A 24,281-nucleotide genomic window follows, 5' to 3' on the forward strand; every position below is an offset into this window, starting at 1 on the left:
TCAAATGAAAGGGAAAAGCCCAATTTTAGCGATGCCGATTTTTTTTTCGAATAATTTTGTTCTACCAAACACACCGTTCCAAGTGTTTATATATGACATCTGATAACATGGTTGGATGGATAAAGCATTGGTTGGTGATCTGACCGTGGAGGCTCGTTTATCAGTGCCAGCAATCTTTTTTGTTTAACACATGTATCGCTAATACATAGGCAAAATTCGTTTTCTCTGTATCTTGCATAATATGCACGGAACCTTCTTGCAATTTTTGCGCATTACCACTTACAATGTTCGTTCGTATTGATTATATTAATGTACACGATTCTTGCCGGGTACCTTTTGGGTGTATCTAGAGCTAAGATAAAACAATAGCTAATTGATTTACAAATATTAGGTATGTATATAAAATCGAGAACGCGCTCAAGAAATCTCTACCAAATTCAAAGAATTTATCAGAAACTCCCGGAGATCCTACAACATTCAGAGACGTCTTATTGCTTTCGGTTTTAATTACAAATTCAGAATACTTTATACGAATTTCAGAAATATTGCGAAATATTACCACTCTGGTTGTAGGAAACCATTCTTCTGAAATTAAGAAGTACCGAGTAATAGAACTGTCTATCACTAATATGGGGATTAATTTAGGGATAAATATTATTTGTGGAAGGTTTCATTCAAAATTAAACATAAAAAGCAATGTTTTGAAATTTATTTTTATAACTCGATAGTACGTACACCAAACGAAGCAAAGGATTTCCGTACTAGCGAGGGATATCTGTATAAGGTTTTCGAAGGAATTAAGATCTCATCTCTGATTTTTGCATAACGATTTGTGTTACGCCAGAAAAGCAACTTTTTCAACTTACTTGCCGTTCAGGCTAGAGCCGTGTTGTCTCTTGCTATATGCAGAAGCCGTCTCCACTCCACTCGGTCCATTGCTGCTTGTCGCCAGCCTCGCAGTCTTCGAAAGGTCCGCTATCTGGTCGATCCACCGTGCTCGCTGTGTGCTTTTTTGCAATAACTGATATTCAAAGTATCTTTCGAAGATGTTGCGGGAAAATCTATATTTCCCAGCCTATTTCGGGCAGAGTCATCGATATGAAACACTAACCGAACACTCAAATTTGGTTATAAATATACGTGCGCTGCATATTACCCTGTTTCATCATTCGATGCTGATTGTTTGAATGTAGGGGGGTACGATTGCGTAACTAGGGGAAGATGGGGTAAAACGCACCCCCGGGGCAAAATGCACCCCTTGCTTATATCGAAAACAGGTGAAAATTTCTAGAAAACGGTAACACCAGTCGGAAGTGCGTTATGGTAAACATACACTGTCAAAGTTTGATAACCGTACATCAATAGCAACTCGAGAAATAAACAAAACACAATAACGTGCTCTTCTCCTGTAATTATTGTGGCTCGTGCAACAAGGATTTTTCGCTCTTATAAATACTGTTTTACTATTATATTAGAGCATTCCAGTTCTATTTATACCGCTGCTCATTATTCTGTCGCACTACATATGAAAAATCTACTAAATAATTCACTTTTTGCTAAATTAATATCTCTGCTCCATCGGGGGCAAATGCCCTCTTCTCTGATTTTGCTGCTTTTTAATCAAAAACAGAAAAATCGTTCTGAAAACCTACCAATTGCATAACCTAAGGCTATTTAATGGCACACTTTTGTGAAATCTCGTCAAAAAACAAAACTACTTGCTTGTTCGCCGAGCATTATGCCCCGTTGTTGTGGTGCATTTGGCCCCCGCACAGGTGCGTTTTGCCCCGCTTATTTTTCAAAAGGTGATTTTTAATGATTTTGAAGAATTTAATTATTTTCATGTTTTTGAATATTTTGCAAAGCGTTATAATTTTGATTACAGAGGAAAATGTTGGCTAAACGATATCATTAATTAAATTCTCCCAATTGATGTTCTATAGCTAAGTTATGATCATATTTCCTTAGGGGTGCGTTTTACCCCATCTTCTCCTATAGAGGAACTGTACCTAAGACGGACACCTTAAGATTAAATAGCATATTCGACACATTAGCTGATGCATTGCTCGCAAATTGTAGGCAAACCGTGATTTGGGATAATATTCCACCAATATAGGAACTTATACTAATAAAACTTAAAACAGGAAGATGTTTAAAATGGTTGTGAAAAAGAGGCACAATTTCGTCATTTCTGAACTGGAATGAGACAGGTATCCACCTAGATGGACATGCGCTATTGGTAAAGATACAATTAGAACAAGGGCAGAGTGAGACGCGTCTCGGCCAATAAATTCTGTTTTCTGTCGGTACAATGTAGCGATGGTAAAGATAAGCCTAAGGGTATGCAATTTAACACCATTCTCTAGTGTGTCCGTCATACCTAACCTAATATCAAATTTAAAGAATGTTCCTAAATTATGAACGACCCATTACAATTTTTGTTTTTTCGCCAGTTTGGTTCTAAATAAACAGTACATCATGCAAGCTAGAAATGTTTCCCGTAATTAACGTTGTTCAGGTTCAAATCGTTATTTTTTGGCACTAAACAAGAGAAAAAAATATTTTGCTTAAATATATGATAATTCGCGTGTTAGATAGTAGTAGTATCTTTCAGAATCTTTTGAAATCTTAATTTAATTAATTTTGTATCAGTTCATTTTAACTGATTTTTTCCAGATTGTGAGAAACATAAGGTGTCCATCTTGCTCACAGTGTCCGTCTTATGCTACTTTCCTCAATTCACCTCTAACGCAGATTGTCTTGAATTTGTTGTGTAATTGTCGAATCAAGCTATATTCTCCTTTCGTTTCAGGATATTTCCGCGGTTTTCAATGGAAAGTTACGATTACTTCTGAAAAAATTTGTAAATAGTATATTTCCTAATTCGAGAGCTGATTATCACTCCAAATAGGTCGGAACATGACACTCCGCTCTACTGATAGTCTAGAAAATTGTCGAGGAGTTTTGCGAATACGCGAACAGGTAAGTATACTGATTTTCTCAATAAATGCTAGTTTATTAACAAATGATTGTTTTTCAGCTTATCGTGGGAAAGTTTCCGGCTCCTAACCAAAAACTAGTACACGCATCGGTATGTACCATCTACAACAGGACGGCTAGATTTTTCTAACGAATATCGTTCGTTCGTATTCGAGTTTATTCATACATTTTATTTACGTTATATATTGCATACGTTGTTGCATAAAATTCATCAAGCGATGGATAGAGATCGCCTCTGCGCAGAATTCGGCATACTTTTTAAAAATGGTTCCAAACGGTTCCGGGGTTATGTCTCATGTACCTACATACCAATCGGTTAAAACACACTGACATGATCAACGACGTGTATCATCGAAAGGGAAAGTTATATCCGTCAGTTATATCCGAAAAGTTATAGTTATCCGTTTACCAACCGCTAATATGGTGATATTGCTTTGGAGGCATGTTATGGCAGTATTGCGTACAGATTGTACGTGGTTCGAATGCACTACAAGTTCTATTTTGTCCTTTTATCCTACCTGAGCGATTATATAGTAAATGGTGATTTTAACCTTCAATCTTATTATGGTCCCAAAAAAGAAGAAATTAAAAACATTGAACGATTCGCCAAACCTTGTAGAAAAGCTAGGAAATCAACTCACATTCCTGGTACATATTTATACGAAGAAATAGTGTCTGAACAGCGTGTGTATTTTACCACTGATGAAAAAGACAACTTTGCTTTCCACGAAGGAAAAATATTGCACACAGCTTAAATTAAACAAAAAACCTGAAAAGAAACTCATCTTAATACGCAGAGTATTGAAGCGACCTGCTCCGTTTTATAATGATCCTAGGAATTCACAAGATATAGGAATTTTCTGTTGCAACGGAATAAGTACTTTAGAAGATCATGTAGAGGATCCCAGTTTCTGAAGCGAACAAAGCAATGCGTGTCAAAATAAATGATGTTAGTATATTTATAACTATACTTCACAGCGAACGATGCAGTACGAATACCTCGACGAAAATTTTGAGTTAGAAATAGATACGCAGAGGAAGCAAAAAAGAGTGTGAAACAAGCAAATATACCATGAGCCAAATTGATGACAAATATCCTTTAGTTTTAAGAAAATTAATGTAAACTATGCTGGTAACTAACTTAGTTATGGAATTTGCGTTTCGACTTTGTCTCGTCAGAATCCAACACTAACTTAGTAACAGGACTAAGCTAGCGCCGGATTGATGCGAACTCAAAAATAAACGAAAGCACTATTTGTGTTTCTGAGGAAACTTCTAGTCAGGCTTGATGTCTCGTAAGAAAAGGAGTTCTGATTAAGCTGTTGTAAATTTGACGTGGAATGACACGCATTTTACAAATGCTGGAAGCAATTTTTTTTAAGTTGAACCAAAAAATGTTTTTAGTTTTTTAAACCATTTATAAATATATTGAGAAGATTGGGTAAAAATTTCAGAATGAATCTCTACGTACTTCATGAGATATTAGCGTCAAAACAGACCTGTCACTGAGAGTTTAGTGGGAAATTGCCTTGTTTTCACTTTTTAATTGTAATATCTGAGAAAGCATTTTGATAACCATTTAGGACCGGCTGAATACGTGGATAGTATGGGTAGTACTACCCACCCGAAAATAACCGAGGGGGGAATTACCCACTCGAAAGTCTCGCGCACAAAATGAATGCGTGCAAAACTCTTGATGTGCCTACAAAAATTTTATATTTTAATTCAGATACAAATTTATTTGCTTTATAATTTCAATTTCTTCAAAATGTGGGATAATAATAAGGAATCCATTGAAATTTGAAATTATTTTTTTTCTTAAAACGAGGAATACTGATCAATTTACAAAAAAATATTAACGCGATTTTATTCAGAATAGAGGATGCAGTTGGAAATATGTTAAAAGACTAAATATATAATTCGCAATTTTTCAAAAAGAATTATTATTTGATTAAAAATTGAAACAAAGAGAGACTTTTATAAGGAAGGCAAAGGACATACACACGAGAGATTGATTTCAACATCAGAGTAGCAAAGACTGTGTCAGGGGAAGTGAAGACAGGGCGGACAACAATGACAGGAAAAAGAAGAAATTTAACTTGTAGTTTTTTGGCAAACGGAAGATCACTGTCAGGACATCATGAACCGGATCGCCGACTGACCTCCTTGGATCTGCTGGGAACTCTTTTGGGACCTGATTGCCAGATAGAGAGAACTAAATTTGGATATCCACAGTGGTTAAAAATATGTATATGAGAGACATATAGGGGAGATCGAGGATATCATAGATCTGTCGCTAGAACACTAAGCGCACGACCAGACAACATAATTAATGTCGTGAAAACCTCTCTCCACGACCCCAATATCCGGGAGATGCGCATTCAGTGTATAATTATTGGACGTAACCCGAGATATCACTCGGAGAAAGTCACGACCTTCATCAATTCTCTTTAACCAAGGTTTGTTGATACCTTTGGGATCTATAAACTTCCATGGTTCCATGAAATTTGCCAATTTTCCAGCGTCCTCTGACAAAAAATGTTGAAAAATTCGTTGAAATTACGCTATCTTTCATAAAAATGACATTCTAATGCCTCAGTGTCCGCTTTCTCATTACCCGCAACAGAGCAGTGCGAGGGAAGTCAAACTAATATTTTTATCTGGTAAACTGGCATAAGATAAAGCGCTCAGGAACTCTCATATTTTCCCCAAGAAACTGTAACGATTTGGTCGCCCTCGCCACTCATCTACTGTCATAAAAAATAGCATAGAATCTATGCATAGCTGTCATCTACTGGTGAACGTTCCGGTAATATACTGCAATGCTTAGCGCGAGCATTCATGCTGTCAGATGAAAATGTGTATTAAAAAATAATCATTTCGTTTTTCTACAGCATTATCATTTCATCATGAAACGTCGATTTGAATGTAGATCTACATGGAATGCTGTTGCCACCGAAAGATTATTGGTTGCGCGTATTTCGATCAAGAGTACACAACGTAAGGCCTAGCCAGCAGTTGAAACATTTTTTCTCTCGATAATCCGTCGACGAACCGGTGCCAATAACTGCGTTTCTCAGCTTTCGTCAAGTCAATTTGTGTTTCTAAAGTCATGTATATTCGGAATAATTCGGGCGATTCGACTTTCGAAAAGTCCTTATAAGACTTTTTCACGTACAATTCTGAACGCTCTCTGGTCACCACGGAGTGGGAGACCATCCACGGTTGCTCGCACCGGGTACTCATTTCGTCTGACATTTAATCGCAGTGCATCGAATCAAACCAGTCCAAACCTTGTACGCTCCCACCGCAAGAATTTCTTGTTTTAATTCGATGGCTTCGGATATAGTGTACGCGTAGCTCTTTCAATAAATAGGCTCACTAATTGTAGCGAGGTCGAGTACAATAATAAATCCAAAGCGTTTGGCCGTGCAGGTGGAGTAGGAATTTGTGTCATTTCCACCGTATTCAAGATGGGCATATTGAAGTTGTCGCAAATATCACGCAGTTAGATAGATCGGTTATCATCGTGCAGACAATCCCATGGCATACCATGAGAATTGAAGTCTTCTAAAACCAGCTAAGGTGCGATGTATACGTAAACAATACCAGTAAGTCTTTGCCTTTGATTCGGTCTTGACAAGCGACAACTTCAATACCTGGTACCGGACAAAGGTTAATCCGATTGAAAGAACAGCACATTTTGATCCCCAAAAGTGTTTTCCTGGCCCAGGCGAATAATGTTAGAATTGTGGAAGATCTCTATTGGAAGTTAACCAGTTTTTACACAATGCAAATGCATGGTGTAAAACCTGGGAAAAAATGTAGGGACTGAAATGTCGGCGTTTTTGATGCCCTATATGAAAATTCCTGCTTTTTTCTAGGATTCTCGAGACCAGGAACCAATTATTTTGGTTTTGTAACAGCACCCTGCAAGGGACAGTCTCAGCCTTTTACGAGGAAGCTAAGGAGAGAAAATGTATATTGCACACTAGAAAATGTTTCCACAGTGGGATGGTAAGATTCTCGCTCTTTAGTGAACGAGGAAGCGTATAAATTAATCATGGCCAGTAGCGTAGCCCTATTTAGCAATTCTTCTCGAAGCGCTCTTTAAAAGAGTGCTTCAATTTTTCCCCAAATAATAATTATGTGGAATATGTTGAGAGATCGTGCGGAGTGTCTCCACAGTAGGAAAGCTTTTAATAGTTCGCTCCGCATTTTCCACACCATGCCTTGTTTCTACAATAGGTAGCTGTAGACCCAATGGTTTGCGACGAGGGCAGTTCATGCCTCGGGGCACAAAAAGATGAACGGGGCTCGTCTACCCCGTTAAAGAAAACAAAGTGTAGAAGAGCAGATACTGCGAAAGACTCTATATGAGGCTGATGGAAAATTAGTGATTTTCTTAGATTCCTCGATTTTTACCGAACGCAATTATTTACAAACCAGATTATTCACTGACGAAAGCAAAGGGTTGTTAAAGAATCCAACCTTATGCATCGCAATTAGGGCCCCCGTGGGAGACTACACCATCAATCTCTACTACCCAGGCGGGTGCATAGACTTCTTCGTACATGGCAGTGTTTAGTTAGATCCCGCATATATCGATGATGTTAAATGGATTATATTTGGTTCGGAAGAAAACATTCCTGGTGCCAGTTGTATTAGATGGATATAATTTGTATCGAAAAGTGGACTTATAGGCATTATTTGTGCCACCGCAGATATATCCAAATCGACCTCCATTGAGCCTGAGGGGATATTGGTCGTTGGAGATACCTTGCCGTTAGCCAACACTTTCACGCAGGCTTCAGTACCTGTGAAAGATTTTATCGGTGGGAACGGAAAATTAATGCAACGAAATTTAAAAGAATTAGTAGTTAGCTGTGCAACATTTGAAGTATCACCAATCAACGAACACATTTTCGCTAAGCCGTCGGCTATACAGCCCGTTAGCAAAGGGTGTTTCTAAATAGCCACCAAATATTATTTTCCTGTTCACTTACACACGCCAGGTCTGAACTTTCGTCACCACGGGTAGAAATCACTCCGAATCTTAGTATCCACTCGGGAAAGTAGTGTTCCACCGGCCCTGTAACCATTCCCAAATTTTCACAAAATCTTTCTAACATGATTGTTATAATTTTTTTAAAAAATAAGTAAAAAAATTGGTCCAACTTTGAAAAAGTTCAATTTGTTTAAAATAATTGCAGATTTCATTAGTTAAGTTACAAAAAAGTTTTTTTTAGTAATTTTTTTCGGTAAGCTCGAAAAAGCAACTTTTTGCATTCAATATTTTTTTCCGTAAATCGAATACTTTCCGAGTTATCAGTGATTGAAAAATGTTCAATTTTAATAAACATCAAAGGTTCAAAATCTAATAACTTGAAAAGCAAATCATGTTGAGCCAAAACGAAATATATGTGTCAATTATTTTAAAGTGAAGAATGCAAGAAAAAAAAATTGGAACTAATTAAAATTTTAATTGCAAATCTGACTTGAAATGATCTATATACTCTCTATTTTTTGTAATTTTAGAAATTTCTATGAAGTTCTTAACAAAAAATAGAACTGATCTAGATCTAGGTCAAAATATTGCTCTAGTTATCCAAGAATCTTTTACGAGAACACAATGAAGTGTGCTTTGAGCACAAGAGACTTTCCTCGTCGAAAATAGTACTATTTTTTCCTCTTTTAAGAAAACGACATGTTTTTCTTCGTGATTATGAATTTAAATCTTTAGCAGAATAGTTAAAGTGTCGTAAAAAACTTCTCCACAGCACTTTGCTTGTTACTTGGCGAACACCTTTGAACGGCAGGTTCATGTGTTTCAATCCTGTAATGGCACTAATGAATATTCGGATCTTATGACTCACTAATAATGTACAGGTCGGACTCGATTATCCGGGGATTCGATTATCCGGGGAAAATGATTCGATTATCCAGGTGTTTCTAAAACAATTCAAATTTCAACTTCAATGTCTGATTATAGTACTAATTCGATCATTGCAGTCAACAAAACTTTTGGGGGGGGGGGGAGTCTAGGGTTTCTCCTCACAAATGTTGGCCTACCTCAAAAATAGCTTATATATGGATCATTCCGCGCATAATGACCAAAACTTTAAAACTTGGGATCGACCTTCACGGATTGGAACTAATTTTGAAGAAATTGTTCATCTATAGCCAATATATAATATATAATATCCTAAATAATTGTGTCATTTTTAACGACCCCTCGGTTCATTGGAACACTCCTAATTTGAACAATTGTTTCAAAAAAATAATTGTTCTTCGGATTATATAACAGTTATAAATATTATAAGTAGAACAGAAGTTATTACACTTAACCTTATTGGGTTCCGCTGAAACAGTGCTGTCAGGGATAGTTTCTGTTAATGGTGATAGTCAAATTTTGGAATATTTTCGTAGCCCAATATAATATGTAAATATTATTGGAAACTGATACAACTTTTTAATTTAGACTACCTTCAACTACCTTTTTCATGAAATTGGACTTGATCGGAAGGTAAATATTGAGCAGCTTCTAGCATTGCGAAAGAAGCATCTATCTTTAGTAAACCAGGTTTTTCGTGTTTCATGATGCCAACAGTTCTAAGAAAAAATAATTTTTGAACCCTATATGCGGTAGAAAAAAGTTGGTCAAGAAATGGTTAACAATATTATGGTAAGAGAAACGTCTCTGGAGGCGATTACAATTTTTGGGTAGCTTAAGCAAAAATGAATGTTAGTCTATGTAAAGAATGCGCCAGCAGTACTTCTTGCTGAAGCCTCTGAGAACCCATTATCTACGTAACCTTCTTTAGTTCTTCGCTGGTGACAAACATGAGTGGGAGAGTTTCCGAAGACTACATGCGTAGTGATCACCTGACAATCCGGTACGACATTGCTCAACTAAATGATGCTATAAGGACAAGGACAAGGATCTCTTTGTGGAGACAACGTGCGCTCTTCTAACTAGAATGAGGGTTGAAAGAAACGTTAGCTAAGATATGTGACACCACCACGTATACAAAACTTGTGCCGAGAAACAGTCGACCCGTAGCTTACTTACTTTATTTTTTCTAGTGTGCGAGTAATCGAATCATTTACCCCAGAAAATCGAAGCCCCGGTTAATCGAGTTTGACCTGTATTGCAGAAGCTAAACCATGTTAAAAAGTTTGTCTTAGAATTCTTGCACAAATATCTATAAACAACTAATACATGCCGTTAACTCGTTACCAATATAAATAATACATGAAAACCAACTAAAAATACAAATCACACCTTGAAATTCTGAAAAATCGGGTAGGACCAAAATAGGTTCATTTACATTTTCCATCAGTCTTCCGAAATGAGCATCGTGCACAATGTTCGCTCTAGTTCTGTGCTCATATTAAACCCACACTTCGTAAACGAACTAAAACACGCTATTTCGTACCAAAACACGTGCACATGTTCGCCTGCACAACCGAACCCATGTACGTAAACTGTGTGCGTACACAAAGGTTCATGGCACCAGTTTTCTCTTTCTAACTCTCATCATCATTAGCGTTGACTCTTTTTCTCTTTTGCGAATCGTTCTCGTGTACGCACCCGGATTCTTGAATTAGAGTTTGTACATCATTCGTTTGGTTTCGATGTCCGAGGCGAACCTGTACATCGAGACGAAGCATGTTTGAGGTTGAATACGTACACGAAATTTTGTACACAGGTATTTCTTCGCAAATACAGCTTAAATTCATAAAATAACAACACAAAAAAGTTTGATTCGATTATCAGGGGTGAGATTTTTTTGAAATCCCCGGAAAATCGAGTCCGACCTGTATTAAAATGTCTCAGAGGTTATGAAGTTTTTTTTTTTTCAAACCATTAAAAGTACCTCTCCACATCAGTTCGAAAGCTTTTAATTTTAGTTGCCTTTTACTTTATTATTGTTTATGGATCCGAATATCCTAAAGACGTAACGATATGATATTAAGTTTTCAAAACAAAATTTCCTTATCAAAAATTCTTCGACGAAGTGGAAATTTGGAAAATTTCTTTGAAATAATAGGGATGTACGATATGAAGCTTTCTTTTAAATCCATTATGATAAAAACATTCCATCTAATACGACTAGCTTTTATCATAATACATATTAAGTGCATTGAAATCAACGATATGTATCTTTCCGTACAAGCTAGAACAAAATAATCTTGTTGACTTTTTCTTCCAAGCTGCTCAACACAACTGTGCCAGTTAACGAATTTGATCCAATTCATCAGCCATAAACAGCGACCTGCCCTCCTAATGACACCCATTCAAGTTCTTCAATGTCTATTTTCCACCATTATTCAAATTTAAACACCTTCGCTGCGTGATCATATTCACCATCACACGTCCCTTGTTCCCGGGGACGCTCCGAACCGCGGGCAGACTTTTTTTTTATCTGATTATTTACATTTCCCTCCGGTGCGGATTAAATTGCCCCGACGAACCGAACGGGACGGGACAAAAGATAGATTCCGCTGTACGGACCTTGGGAGGTCCCTCCGTGTCGTTGGTTCTTAACTCGGTTCTTTGCCTTCGGTATCTTGCCCCATTTAGTATGCATCTCTCCTTCTTGCCATTAGGCTCGGAAACGAAAGCACTATTAATCAAGTTTAGGGGCTTTCCTGTCCTTTCTTCCCTGCCCGTTTCTTTTTCAGACCAGCGGAGATATGCACCTGACCTGGCTGCTCTGCAGCCGCGGGAAACCAGCATGAGTCACGCCGTTTGAGTAGCCTGACCCGATCCAAAGGGACCCGTTTGAAGATCCCCCGAATCGTCACGTCGGTCGATCGATCGGTCGGTCGGTCGGTCGGTTGGTGCGCTCACCTCCAGATCCCAAGGGCGGGTAGAACCTTCGGGAAAGAAAATGCGACATTAATTTATCTGCTATTTATCTTGGTATACGTCATTCAAAGTTCTATTTAAAACTATTTCACTTTCGATCGACAAACGGCTCGGATGTTGAATTGCCTGCAGCATAGGGATAGTTGGTGTGCATGTGCAGTGACTCGTCGAGGAGATTAGGACAAGAGACAAGCGACGAACCTTATTTGGGATAGTTATCGTGACAATTTCGACAGAAAATAAATTTGTCTTTTTAATGTTGAGAAAACGGGTCGGCTAGCACGGATGGGCGATGAAAGTGAACGAGAATGGGACAGCCAAGAAATGGTAAAGAAAGGAATGCTTTGAGAAAGGATATTAGGAAGCAAATTGAGATAAGCCTGGAAATGAATAAAGACGAAGATTTAATCGCTACTGCGATTTACTTTGTTGTTACAGCTGATGTAATTGGATCGAACTTTGTGCTTGTATTTGAGAAAGGGATTGCTGATGGAATATGAAATTTGTGAAAATATGTATATTCGATGGAACCTGCAGCATTTAAATTTTACGCTCTTGCAAAACAACGTGAAATGTTTCTATTCCCGATGATGAATTCGGGATTTATTGACAATAATAATACACCACTATCTGCTACTTACTACTGTTACTGTCTCTGTTAAATACACGTAAATCTCCTTGGTGCGCATTGGACAATGCTAAATCGTTCGTTAGGTTAAGGTTCCTAAACAATTTTAATATGTTGCACGAAGAAGTATCTCTGATTTTTTCAGGATTTGGGAATCCTTTACAGTGGCGGATCCAGTTGGAGGGTTCTGGGGGTCGGATCTATTCTGGATCCGCACCTGATCCTTTACCTAAGATCCTTGAACTCATTCTGGTTCTAGCAAGAGCTGGTCAGTGGGCAGTCGCATAGTCTGTGTCTGTATAAGATTTAATATTTTTGTAGACCAATAGATTGCAACCGAAACCACCTCCAAGCTCTGAAAGAACAAAATCTTACAATTCCACTTTCTTATAAATATTATCAAATTTACCAAACATCTTCGTATTCAATATCATTTCTATCTTGTGCCGATCTTCAAGCTTCTCTCTAAAAAGTAAAAAAGTTGCGCGATACTAGGGGATTGCAAACAAGGGCATCGCATTTTTTGTTTTGAATTTCAAATTTCAAATGTCAAAGTAAACTTAGATGCTAAATTTCACATCATTTGGACAATTTTAGACCCCTGTTCTCTTTGTTAGAAGTTTCTGACATTGTCACTATGGGAAAAAATTAGGAAAAATTATAAAAAAATATTGAAGTAAAACTTGGAATTTATACCATTTTTTAAAGAAAACATTCTTAGCATTATAATGGAAGTATCTTCATTTCTCAAAAAAAAAAAAAAATAAGGGAAGCCGGAGTTTTTGTCTAAAAAATGCCTTATTCTTAATAACCATTCTGTTCTGTGCTGCAAATCATACCTTTTTGCAGTTTTTCTAATGTGAAAAATCTCAGGAATCGAACGGGATTTTTGCGACCATTGTCCGAATATAGGAGAAGTAGGGGCTCTAGGGTATTTTGTCATTCATATCAAATTTAATCATTTTCTCGTGCATATATCTCTACTATTCTTTAATCAATTTTTACTAAAAGTAACTTGTTGAAGGTGGAAAATTCTCAGGAACAAACTTCGTTTCCTGTAAAATTTAAATTTGATATTTAGGTAAATATATTTTAATGTATGACATTTAGTTTCGATTCCATATTTAAGCATTAAATAACACATAACAGCTCCATTTAGCGATAAATTATTAATTCACTATTTTTAGCGTGAAAAATGTTCAGGAATCACGTAGAAAATGCTTCATGTCAGGAAAATACGGGAAGTTGAGGGATTTTATTTAAAAAATTGGTTTCTAGCCTTAATGTCAAAAAATCTGATGTTTCTGAATTTTACCGGCAACGAATCTATTTCTATTTTTTGCCAAGATTTTTTCACGTTCAATAAGGAGTTTCTAATAAAAATTGTTTGAAAAATAATAGAGATATATGCACGAGAAAATGATTAAATATGATGAGAATGACAAAATGTCTTAGAACCCCAACTTCTCGCATTTTGACAAAGATCGCAAATGTTCCTTTCGATTTCTGAGATTTTTCATATTAGAAAAACTGCAAAAAATGCACGACTTGCAGCATAGGGTAGAATGCTTATTAAGAATAAAGCATTTCTGAACAAAATTTCCCAAAACTCCAGCTTCCCCTATTTTTAGGAAACGAAGATACTACAATGCTGAAAAAAAATCCTTAAAAAATTGCATAAATTATAATTTTTCGAGTGCTACTTCAAAAGTTGTAGCATTTAATCTGTTTTATCCTCATATTTTCCCGTAGTGCCAATGTCAAAAATTTCAGACGAAGTGAGCGGGGTCTAAACTTGTCCAAATGATGTGAAATTTGGCATCTGGGAATACTTTAACATTTGTCAGATTTAAAAAATGAGTGCTTTTTGCAATGCTTTATTGCAAATCTACCAATTTCTTCATAATGTGGCAAATGAAAAACTAAGATCGAAAATCAAATGTCACGTCATTTGAGCCGTTTATGCTAATCGCATTATTAAGTACTACCACTTTGAAGCAGAAAAAGAAATAAAAGGTTTTCAAATTCATTAAATTAGAAGAATGATTATGATAAATCAAAATTATAAAATACATAATTCCAATTAGATTAGCTCAATAAATGGAAAATTGGACAATATTTAAAAATAGTTATAAGATTATTGGAATAAATTAAATAAACTCAAACGTTCAAATTGAATTAAATTAACAAAAGAAATGACTGAACATGAAATGAATAAAATTAGAAAAATTAATCAAATGAGTCAAATGAGTCAAACGAGTCGTACGAGTCGAACGAGTCGAACGAGCCGAACGAGTCGAACGAGTCGAACGAGTCGAACGAGTCGAACGAGTCGAACGAGTCGAACGAGTCGAACGAGTCGAACGAGTCGAACGAGTCGAACGAGTCGAACGAGTCGAACGAGTCGAACGAGTCGAACGAGTCGAACGAGTCGAACGAGTCGAACGAGTCGAACGAGTCGAACGAGTCGAACGAGTCGAACGAGTCGAACGAGTCGAACGAGTCGAACGAGTCGAACGAGTCGAACGAGTCGAACGAGTCGAACGAGTCGAACGAGTCGAACGAGTCGAACGAGTCGAACGAGTCGAACGAGTCGAACGAGTCGAACGAGTCGAACGAGTCGAACGAGTCGAACGAGTCGAACGAGTCGAACGAGTCGAACGAGTCGAACGAGTCGAACGAGTCGAACGAGTCGAACGAGTCGAACGAGTCGAACGAGTCGAACGAGTCGAACGAGTCGAACGAGTCGAACGAGTCGAACGAGTCGAACGAGTCGAACGAGTCGAACGAGTCGAACGAGTCGAACGAGTCGAACGAGTCGAACGAGTCGAACGAGTCGAACGAGTCGAACGAGTCGAACGAGTCGAACGAGTCGAACGAGTCGAACGAGTCGAACGAGTCGAACGAGTCGAACGAGTCGAACGAGTCGAACGAGTCGAACGAGTCGAACGAGTCGAACGAGTCGAACGAGTCGAACGAGTCGAACGAGTCGAACGAGTCGAACGAGTCGAACGAGTCGAACGAGTCGAACGAGTCGAACGAGTCGAACGAGTCGAACGAGTCGAACGAGTCGAACGAGTCGAACGAGTCGAACGAGTCGAACGAGTCGAACGAGTCGAACGAGTCGAACGAGTCGAACGAGTCGAACGAGTCGAACGAGTCGAACGAGTCGAACGAGTCGAACGAGTCGAACGAGTCGAACGAGTCGAACGAGTCGAACGAGTCGAACGAGTCGAACGAGTCGAACGAGTCGAACGAGTCGAACGAGTCGAACGAGTCGAACGAGTCGAACGAGTCGAACGAGTCGAACGAGTCGAACGAGTCGAACGAGTCGAACGAGTCGAACGAGTCGAACGAGTCGAACGAGTCGAACGAGTCGAACGAGTCGAACGAGTCGAACGAGTCGAACAGGTCGAACGAGTCGAACGAGTCGAACGAGTCAAATCACTAAAATTAGTCAAATCACTCAAATGAGTCAAATCACTCAAATCAGTTAAATCACTCAAATGAGTCAAATCAGTCAAATCACTCAAATGAGTCAAAACAGTCAAATCACTCAAATGAGTCAAATCAGTAAAATGACTCAAATAAGTCAAATCACTCAAATGAGTCAAATCAGTCAAATCACTCAAATGAGTCAAATCAGTCACTCAAATGAGTCAAATCAGTCAAATCATTCAAATGAGTCAAATCAGTCAAATCACTCAAATGATTCAAATCAGTAAAATCACTCAAATGAGTCAAATCACTTAAATGAGTCAAATCACTCAAATGAGTCAAACCAGTCAAATCACTCAAATGAGTCAAATCAGTAAAATGAGTCAAATCAGTCAAATCACTCAAATGAGTCAAATCAGTCAAATCACTCAAATGAGTCAAATCAGTCACTCAAATGAGTCAAATCAGTCAAATCATTCAAATGAGTCAAATCAGTCAAATCACTCAAATGATTCAAATCAGTAAAATCACTCAAATGAGTCAAATCACTTAAATGAGTCAAATCACTCAAATGAGTCACATCAGTCAAATCATTCAAATGAGTCAAATCAGTCAAATCACTCAAATGAGTCAAATCAGTCGAATGACTTAAATGAGTCAAATCAGTAAAATCACTCAAATGAGTCAAATAAATAAAATCACTCAAATGAGTCAAATCAGTCAAATCACTCAGATGAGTCAAATCAGTCAAATCACTCAAATGAGTCAAATCAGTCAAATCACTCAAATGAGTCAAATCACTCAAATCAGTCAAATCACTCAAATGAGTCAAATCAGTCAAATCACTCAAATGAGTCAAATCAGTCAAATCACTCAAATGAGTCAAATCAGTAAAATGACTCAAATGAGTCAAATCAGTCAAATCACTCAAATGAGTCAAATCAATCACTCAAATGAGTCAAATCAGTCAAATCATTCAAATGAGTCAAATCAGTCAAATCACTCAGATGAGTCAAATCAGTCAAATCACTCAAATGAGTCAAATCAGTCAAATCACTCAAATGAGTCAAATCAGTCAAATCACTCAAATGAGTCAAATCAGTCAAATGACTTAAATGAGTCAAATCAGTAAAATCACTCAAATGAGTCAAATAAGTAAAATCACTCAAATGAGTCAAATCAGTCAAATCACTCGAATGAGTCAAATTAGTTAAATCACTCAAATGAGTCAAATCACTCAAATGAGTCAAATCAGTCAAATCACTCAAATGAGTCAAATCAGTCAAATCACTCAAATGAGTCAAATCAGTCAAATCACTGAAATTAGTCAAATCAGTCAAATCACTCAAATGATTCAAATCAGTAAAATCACTCAAATGAGTCAAATCACTTAAATGAGTCAAATCACTCAAATGAGTCAAATCAGTCAAATCAGTCAAATCAGTCAAATCATTCAAATGAGTCAAATCAGTCAAATCACTCAGATGAGTCAAATCAGTCAAATCACTCAAATGAGTCAAATCAGTCAAATCACTCAAATGAGTCAAATCAGTCAAATCACTCAAATGAGTCAAGTCAGTCGAGTTACTCAGATGAGTCAAATCAGTCAAATCACTCAAATGAGTCAAATAAGTAAAATCACTCAAATGAGTCAAATCAGTCAAATCACTCGAATGAGTCAAATCAGTTAAATCACTCAAATGAGTCAAATCACTCAAATGAGTCAAATCAGTCAAATCACTCAAATGAGTCAAATCAGTCAAATCACTCAAATGAGTCAAATCAGTCAAATCACTGAAATTAGTCAAATCAGTCAAATCACTCAAATGATTCAAATCAGTAAAATCACTCAAATGAGTCAAATCAGTCAAATCACTCGAATGAGTCAAATCAGTTAAATCACTCAAATGAGTCAAATCACTCAAATGAGTCAAATCAGTCAAATCACTCAAATGAGTCAAATCAGTCAAATCACTCAAATGAGTCAAATCAGTCAAATCATTCAAATGAGTCAAATCAGTCAAATCACTCAGATGAGTCAAATCAGTCAAATCACTCAAATGAGTCAAATCAGTCAAATCACTCAAATGAGTCAAATCAGTCAAATCACTCAAATGAGTCAAGTCAGTCGAGTTACTCAGATGAGTCAAATCAGTCAAATCACTCAAATGAGTCAAATCAGTCAAATGACTCAAATGAGTCAAATCAGTAAAATCACTCAAATGAGTCAAATAAGTAAAATCACTCAAATGAGTCAAATCAGTCAAATCACTCAAATGAGTCGAATCAGTCAAATCACTCAAATGAGTCAAATCAGTCAAATCACTCAAATGAGTCAAATCAGTCGAGTTACTCAAATGAGTCAAGTCAGTCGAGTTACTCAAATGAGTCAAATCAGTCAAATCACTCAAATGAGTCAAATCAGTCAAATCAGTCAAATCACTCAAATGAGTCAAATCAGTCAAATTACTAAAATGAGTCAAATCAGTCAAATCACTCAAATGAGTCAAATCAGTCAAATCACTCAAATGAGTCAAGTCAGTCGAGTTACTCAAATGAGTCAAGTCAGTCGAGTTACTCAAATGGGTCAAATCAGTAAAATCACTCAAATGAGTCAAATAAGTAAAATCACTCAAATGAGTCAAATCAGTCAAATCACTCAAATGAGTCGAATCAGTCAAATCACTCAAATGAGTCAAATCAGTCAAATCAGTCAAATCACTCAAATGAGTCAAATCAGTCAAATCACTCAAATGAGTCAAATCAGTCAAATCACTCAAATGAGTCAAATCAGTCAAATCACTCAAATGAGTCAAGTCAGTCGAGTTACTCAAATGAGTCAAATCAGTCAAATCACTCAGATGAGTCAAATTAGTCAAATCACTCAAATGGGTCAAATCAGTCAAATCACTCAAATGAGTCAAATCACTCAAATGAGTCAAATCAGTCAAATCACTCAAATGAGTCAAATCACTCAAATGAGTCAAATCAGTCAAATGAGTCAAATCAGTCAAATCACTCAAATGAGTCAAATCAGTCAAATCACTCAAATGAGTTAAATCAGTCAAATCCCTTAAATGAGTCAAATCAGTCAAATCACTCAAATCATTCAAATGAGTCAAATCAGTCAAATCACTGAAATGAGTCAAATCAGTCAAATCACTCAAATGAGTCAAATCAGTCAAATCACTCAAATGAGTCAAATCAGTCAAATCACTTAAATGAGTCAAATCAGTCAAATCACTCAAATGAGTCAAATCAGTCAAATCACACAAATGAGTCAAATCAGTCAAATCACTCAAATGAGTCAAATCAGTAAAATTACTCAAATGAGTCAAATCACTTAAATGAGTCAAATCACTCAAATGAGTCAAATCAGTCAAATCACTCAGATGAGTCAAATCAGTCAAATCACTCAAATTAGTCAAATCAGTCAAATCACTCAAATGAGTCAAATCAGTCAAATCACTCAAATGAGTCAAATCAGTCAAATCACTCAAATGAGTCAAATCAGTCAAATCACTCAAATGAGTCAAATCAGTCAAATCACTGAAATTAGTCAAATCAGTCAAATCACTCAAATGATTCAAATCAGTAAAATCACTCAAATGAGTCAAATCACTTAAATGAGTCAAATCACTCAAATGAGTCAAATCAGTCAAATCAGTCAAATCATTCAAATGAGTCAAATCAGTCAAATCACTCAGATGAGTCAAATCAGTCAAATCACTCAAATGAGTCAAATCAGTCAAATCACTCAAATGAGTCAAATCACTCAAATGAGTCAAGTCAGTCGAGTTACTCAGATGAGTCAAATCAGTCAAATCACTCAAATGAGTCAAATCAGTCAAATGACTCAAATGAGTCAAATCAGTAAAATCACTCAAATGAGTCAAATAAGTAAAATCACTCAAATGAGTCAAATCAGTCAAATCACTCAAATGAGTCGAATCAGTCAAATCACTCAAATGAGTCAAATCAGTCAAATCACTCAAATGAGTCAAATCAGTCGAGTTACTCAAATGAGTCAAGTCAGTCGAGTTACTCAAATGAGTCAAATCAGTCAAATCACTCAAATGAGTCAAATCAGTCAAATCAGTCAAATCACTCAAATGAGTCAAATCAGTCAAATCACTAAAATGAGTCAAATCAGTCAAATCACTCAAATCAGTCAAATCACTCAAATGAGTCAAGTCAGTCGAGTTACTCAAATGAGTCAAGTCAGTCGAGTTACTCAAATGGGTCAAATCAGTAAAATCACTCAAATGAGTCAAATAAGTAAAAATCACTCAAATGAGTCAAATCAGTCAAATCACTCAAATGAGTCGAATCAGTCAAATCACTCAAATGAGTCAAATCAGTCAAATCACTCAAATGAGTCAAATCACTCAAATGAGTCAAATCAGTCAAATCACTCAAATGAGTCAAATCAGTCAAATCACTCAAATGAGTCAAGTCAGTCGAGTTACTCAAATGAGTCAAATCAGTCAAATCACTCAGATGAGTCAAATTAGTCAAATCACTCAAATGGGTCAAATCAGTCAAATCACTCAAATGAGTCAAATCACTCAAATGAGTCAAATCAGTCAAATCACTCAAATGAGTCAAATCACTCAAATGAGTCAAATCAGTCAAATGAGTCAAATCAGTCAAATCACTCAAATGAGTCAAATCAGTCAAATCACTCAAATGAGTCAAATCAGTCAAATCACTTAAATGAGTCAAATCAGTCAAATCACTCAAATGAGTCAAATCAGTCAAATCACTCAAATGAGTCAAATCAGTCAAATCACTCAAATGAGTCAAATCAGTAAAATTACTCAAATGAGTCAAATCACTTAAATGAGTCAAATCACTCAAATGAGTCAAATCAGTCAAATCACTCAGATGAGTCAAATCAGTCAAATCACTCAAATTAGTCAAATCAGTCAAATCACTCAAATGAGTCAAATCAGTCAAATCACTCAAATGAGTCAAATCAGTCAAATCACTCAAATGAGTCAAATCATTCAAATGAGTCAAATCAGTCAAATGACTCAAATGAGTCAAATCAGTAAAATCACTCAAATGAGTCAAATAAGTAAAATCAGTCAAATGAGTCAAATCAGTCAAATCACTCAAATGAGTCAAATCAGTTAAATCACTCAAATGAGTCAAATCACTCAAATGAGTCAAATCAGTCAAATCACTCAAATGAGTCAAATCACTCAAATGAGTCAAATCACTCAAATGAGTCAAATCAGTCAAATCACTCAAATGAGTTAAATCAGTCAAATCACTTAAATTAGTCAAATCAGTCAAATCACTGAAATAAGTCAAATCACTCAAATGAGTCAAATCAGTCAAATCATTCAAATAAGTCAAATCACTCAAATCACTGAAATGAGTCAAATCAGTCAAATCGCTCAAATGAGTCAAATCAGTCAAATCACTCAAATGAGTTAAATCAGTCAAATCACTTAAATTAGTCAAATCAGTCAAATCACTCAAATGAGTCAAATCAGTCAAATCACTCAAATCAGTCAAATCACTCAAATGAGTCAAATCAGTAAAATTACTCAAATGAGTCAAATCACTTAAATGAGTCAAATCACTCAAATGAGTCAAATCAGTCAAATCACTCAGATGAGTCAAATCAGTCAAATCACTCAAATTAGTTAAATCACTCAAATGAGTCAAATCAGTCAAATCACTCAAATGAGTCAAATCAGTCAAATCACTCAAATGAGTCAAATCAGTTAAATCACTCAAATGAGTCAAATCAGTCAAATCACTCAAATGAGTCAAATCAGTCAAATCACTCAAATGAGTCAAATCACTCAAATGAGTCAAATCAGTCAAATCACTCAAATGAGTTAAATCAGTCAAATCACTTAAATTAGTCAAATCAGTCAAATCACTCAAATAAGTCAAATCACTCAAATGAGTCAAATCAGTCAAATCATTCAAATAAGTCAAATCACTCAAATCACTGAAATGAGTCAAATCAGTCAAATCGCTCAAATGAGTCAAATCAGTCAAATCACTCAAATGAGTTAAATCAGTCAAATCACTTAAATTAGTCAAATCAGTCAAATCACTCAAATAAGTCAAATCACTCAAATGAGTCAAATCAGTCAAATCATTCAAATGAGTCAAATCAGTCAAATCACTGAAATGAGTCAAATCAGTCAAATCACTCAAATGAGTCAAATCAGTCAAATCACTCAAATGAGTCAAATCAGTCAAATCGCTTAAATGAGTCAAATCACTCAAATGAGTTAAATCAGTGAAATCACTTAAATTTGTCAAATCAGTCAAATCACTCAAATAAGTCAAATCACTTAAATGAGTCAAATCAGTCAAATCATTCAAATGAGTCAAATCAGTCAAATCACTGTAATGAGTCAAATCAGTCAAATCACTCAAATGAGTCAAATCAGTCAAATCACTCAAATGAGTCAAATCAGTCAAATCGCTTAAACGAGTCAAATCAGTCAAATCACTCAAATGAGTTAAATCAGTCAAATCACTTAAATTAGTCAAATCAGTCAAATCACTCAAATAAGTCAAATCACTCAAATGAGTCAAATCAGTCAAATCATTCAAATGAGTCAAATCAGTCAAATTACTGAAATGAGTCAAATCACTCAAATGAGTCAAATCAGTCAAATCACTCAAATGAGTTAAATCAGTCAAATCACTTAAATTAGTCAAATCAGTCAAATCACTCAAATAAGTCAAATCACTCAAATGAGTCAAATCAGTCAAATCATTCAAATGAGTCAAATCAGTCAAATCACTGAAATGAGTCAAATCAGTCAAACCACTCAAATGAGTCAAACCAGTCAAATCATTCAAATGAGTCAAATTACTCAAATGAGTTAAATTAGTCAAATCACTTAAATTAGTCAAATCAGTCAAATCACTCAAATAAGTCAAATCACTCAAATGAGTCAAATCAGTCAAATCACTCAAATAAGTCAAATCACTCAAATGAGTCAAATCAGTCAAATCATTCAAATGAGTCAAATCAGTCAAATCACTGAAATGAGTCAAATCACTCAAATGAGTCAAACCAGTCAAATCATTCAAATGAGTCAAATTACTCAAATGAGTTAAATTAGTCAAATCACTTAAATTAGTCAAATCAGTCAAATAAGTCAAATCACTCAAATGAGTCAAATCAGTCAAATCATTCAAATGAGTCAAATCAGTCAAATCACTGAAATGAGTCAAATCAGTAAAATCACTCAAATGAGTCAAATCAGTCAAATCACTCAAATGAGTCAAATCAGTCAAATCGCTTAAATGAGTCAAATCACGCAAATGAGTCAAATCAGTCAAATCACTCAAATGAGTCAAATCACTCAAATGAGTCAAATCAGTCAAATGAGTCAAATGAATCATATGAATCAAATGAATCAAATAGATCAAATTTTGCTCGGATCGGCGATGGGCATATTTTGTGGTCTACCAGTTTCTCGTGGAATCTGGCATGCACACAATTGTACTAATAATAATACTAACAAGCAGGTTTTTAAAAGGGCCTGTTAGTAATGTAAGACTCGGGGCCCGATGCTGCAATGTTGCCAAATCAGTATGATAGTGGGAGACAGCTATTAACTTATGTCACCAAAGTTTTAACGAGGGTAGACTACGAGGAGTTTTATTGCAAAAAGAAAAATTCCATATAACAAGATACATACCAAAAAAGGAAGAATGGACACAACAAGATGGAAAAAACTGTGTTCAGAAGCTATAATCGCACATTCGTGATCTCAGGATCACAAGATTATAACCCATTCTATCGGTCCATCTAAAACCGTCGTAAGTCGACTCTGAACCTCAGGCAGTAATCAGCATCACATCCTGCAAGTATGTACGTACCTCTCGCGCGCTTATCGCAAACCAACCTTGATTAAAGACTACAGATCCACAGAAGGAAAATGTCAACCATCTTTACGACGACATGTACCCGCATCACACCGTGACGATGGCGATACTATGGGTGCAGATTTTTTTTTTTTGATTTAATCCCATCAACTCTGCGCTAGCCGTCCCAGCTAGGGTGGCCGGTAGCCACATCCTTCTCCTAGCAAATCAAGATGAGCAAAAAGCCACGCTGCTGCTGTGGAGGCACCGCCTTGCACAACTAGCGACAGGGTACGGGAGATATAGAGAGTTGGTGTTTGTTCGTTAATTGATCAAAAGAACCAGTCCCCGTGCAGCCATCATCAGAAGTGTCATAATCATCATCGCCATTATCTTTCCATAACATCTGAAAGCTTAGCAGTTCTAGGCGAGACTCCGGCCGATGACCGACGGTGGCTGATGGGGTGGGGGTAAACGAGAGGGCGG

At 36.5% G+C, this 24,281-nt stretch overlaps 1 protein-coding gene across 1 annotated transcript in view; it reads left to right on the plus strand.

The window, feature by feature from the left end:
- The first annotated feature begins 2,919 nt into the window (after positions 1–2,919).
- The window catches only part of LOC131679562 (apical junction molecule-like), a 45,737-nt gene continuing 24,375 nt past the window's right edge, over positions 2,920–24,281 (plus strand). Inside the window, exons 1-4 of the mRNA XM_058960302.1 lie at positions 2,920–2,982; positions 3,041–3,091; positions 5,895–6,000; positions 14,755–15,941. Coding sequence (XP_058816285.1) covers positions 2,920–2,982; positions 3,041–3,091; positions 5,895–6,000; positions 14,755–15,941 — 1,407 coding nt within the window. The remainder of the gene's footprint in view (positions 2,983–3,040; positions 3,092–5,894; positions 6,001–14,754; positions 15,942–24,281) is intronic.

This window comes from Topomyia yanbarensis, chromosome 2 (genome assembly GCF_030247195.1).
Source record: "Topomyia yanbarensis strain Yona2022 chromosome 2, ASM3024719v1, whole genome shotgun sequence".
In the NCBI taxonomy this organism is placed as follows: domain Eukaryota; kingdom Metazoa; phylum Arthropoda; class Insecta; order Diptera; family Culicidae; genus Topomyia; species Topomyia yanbarensis.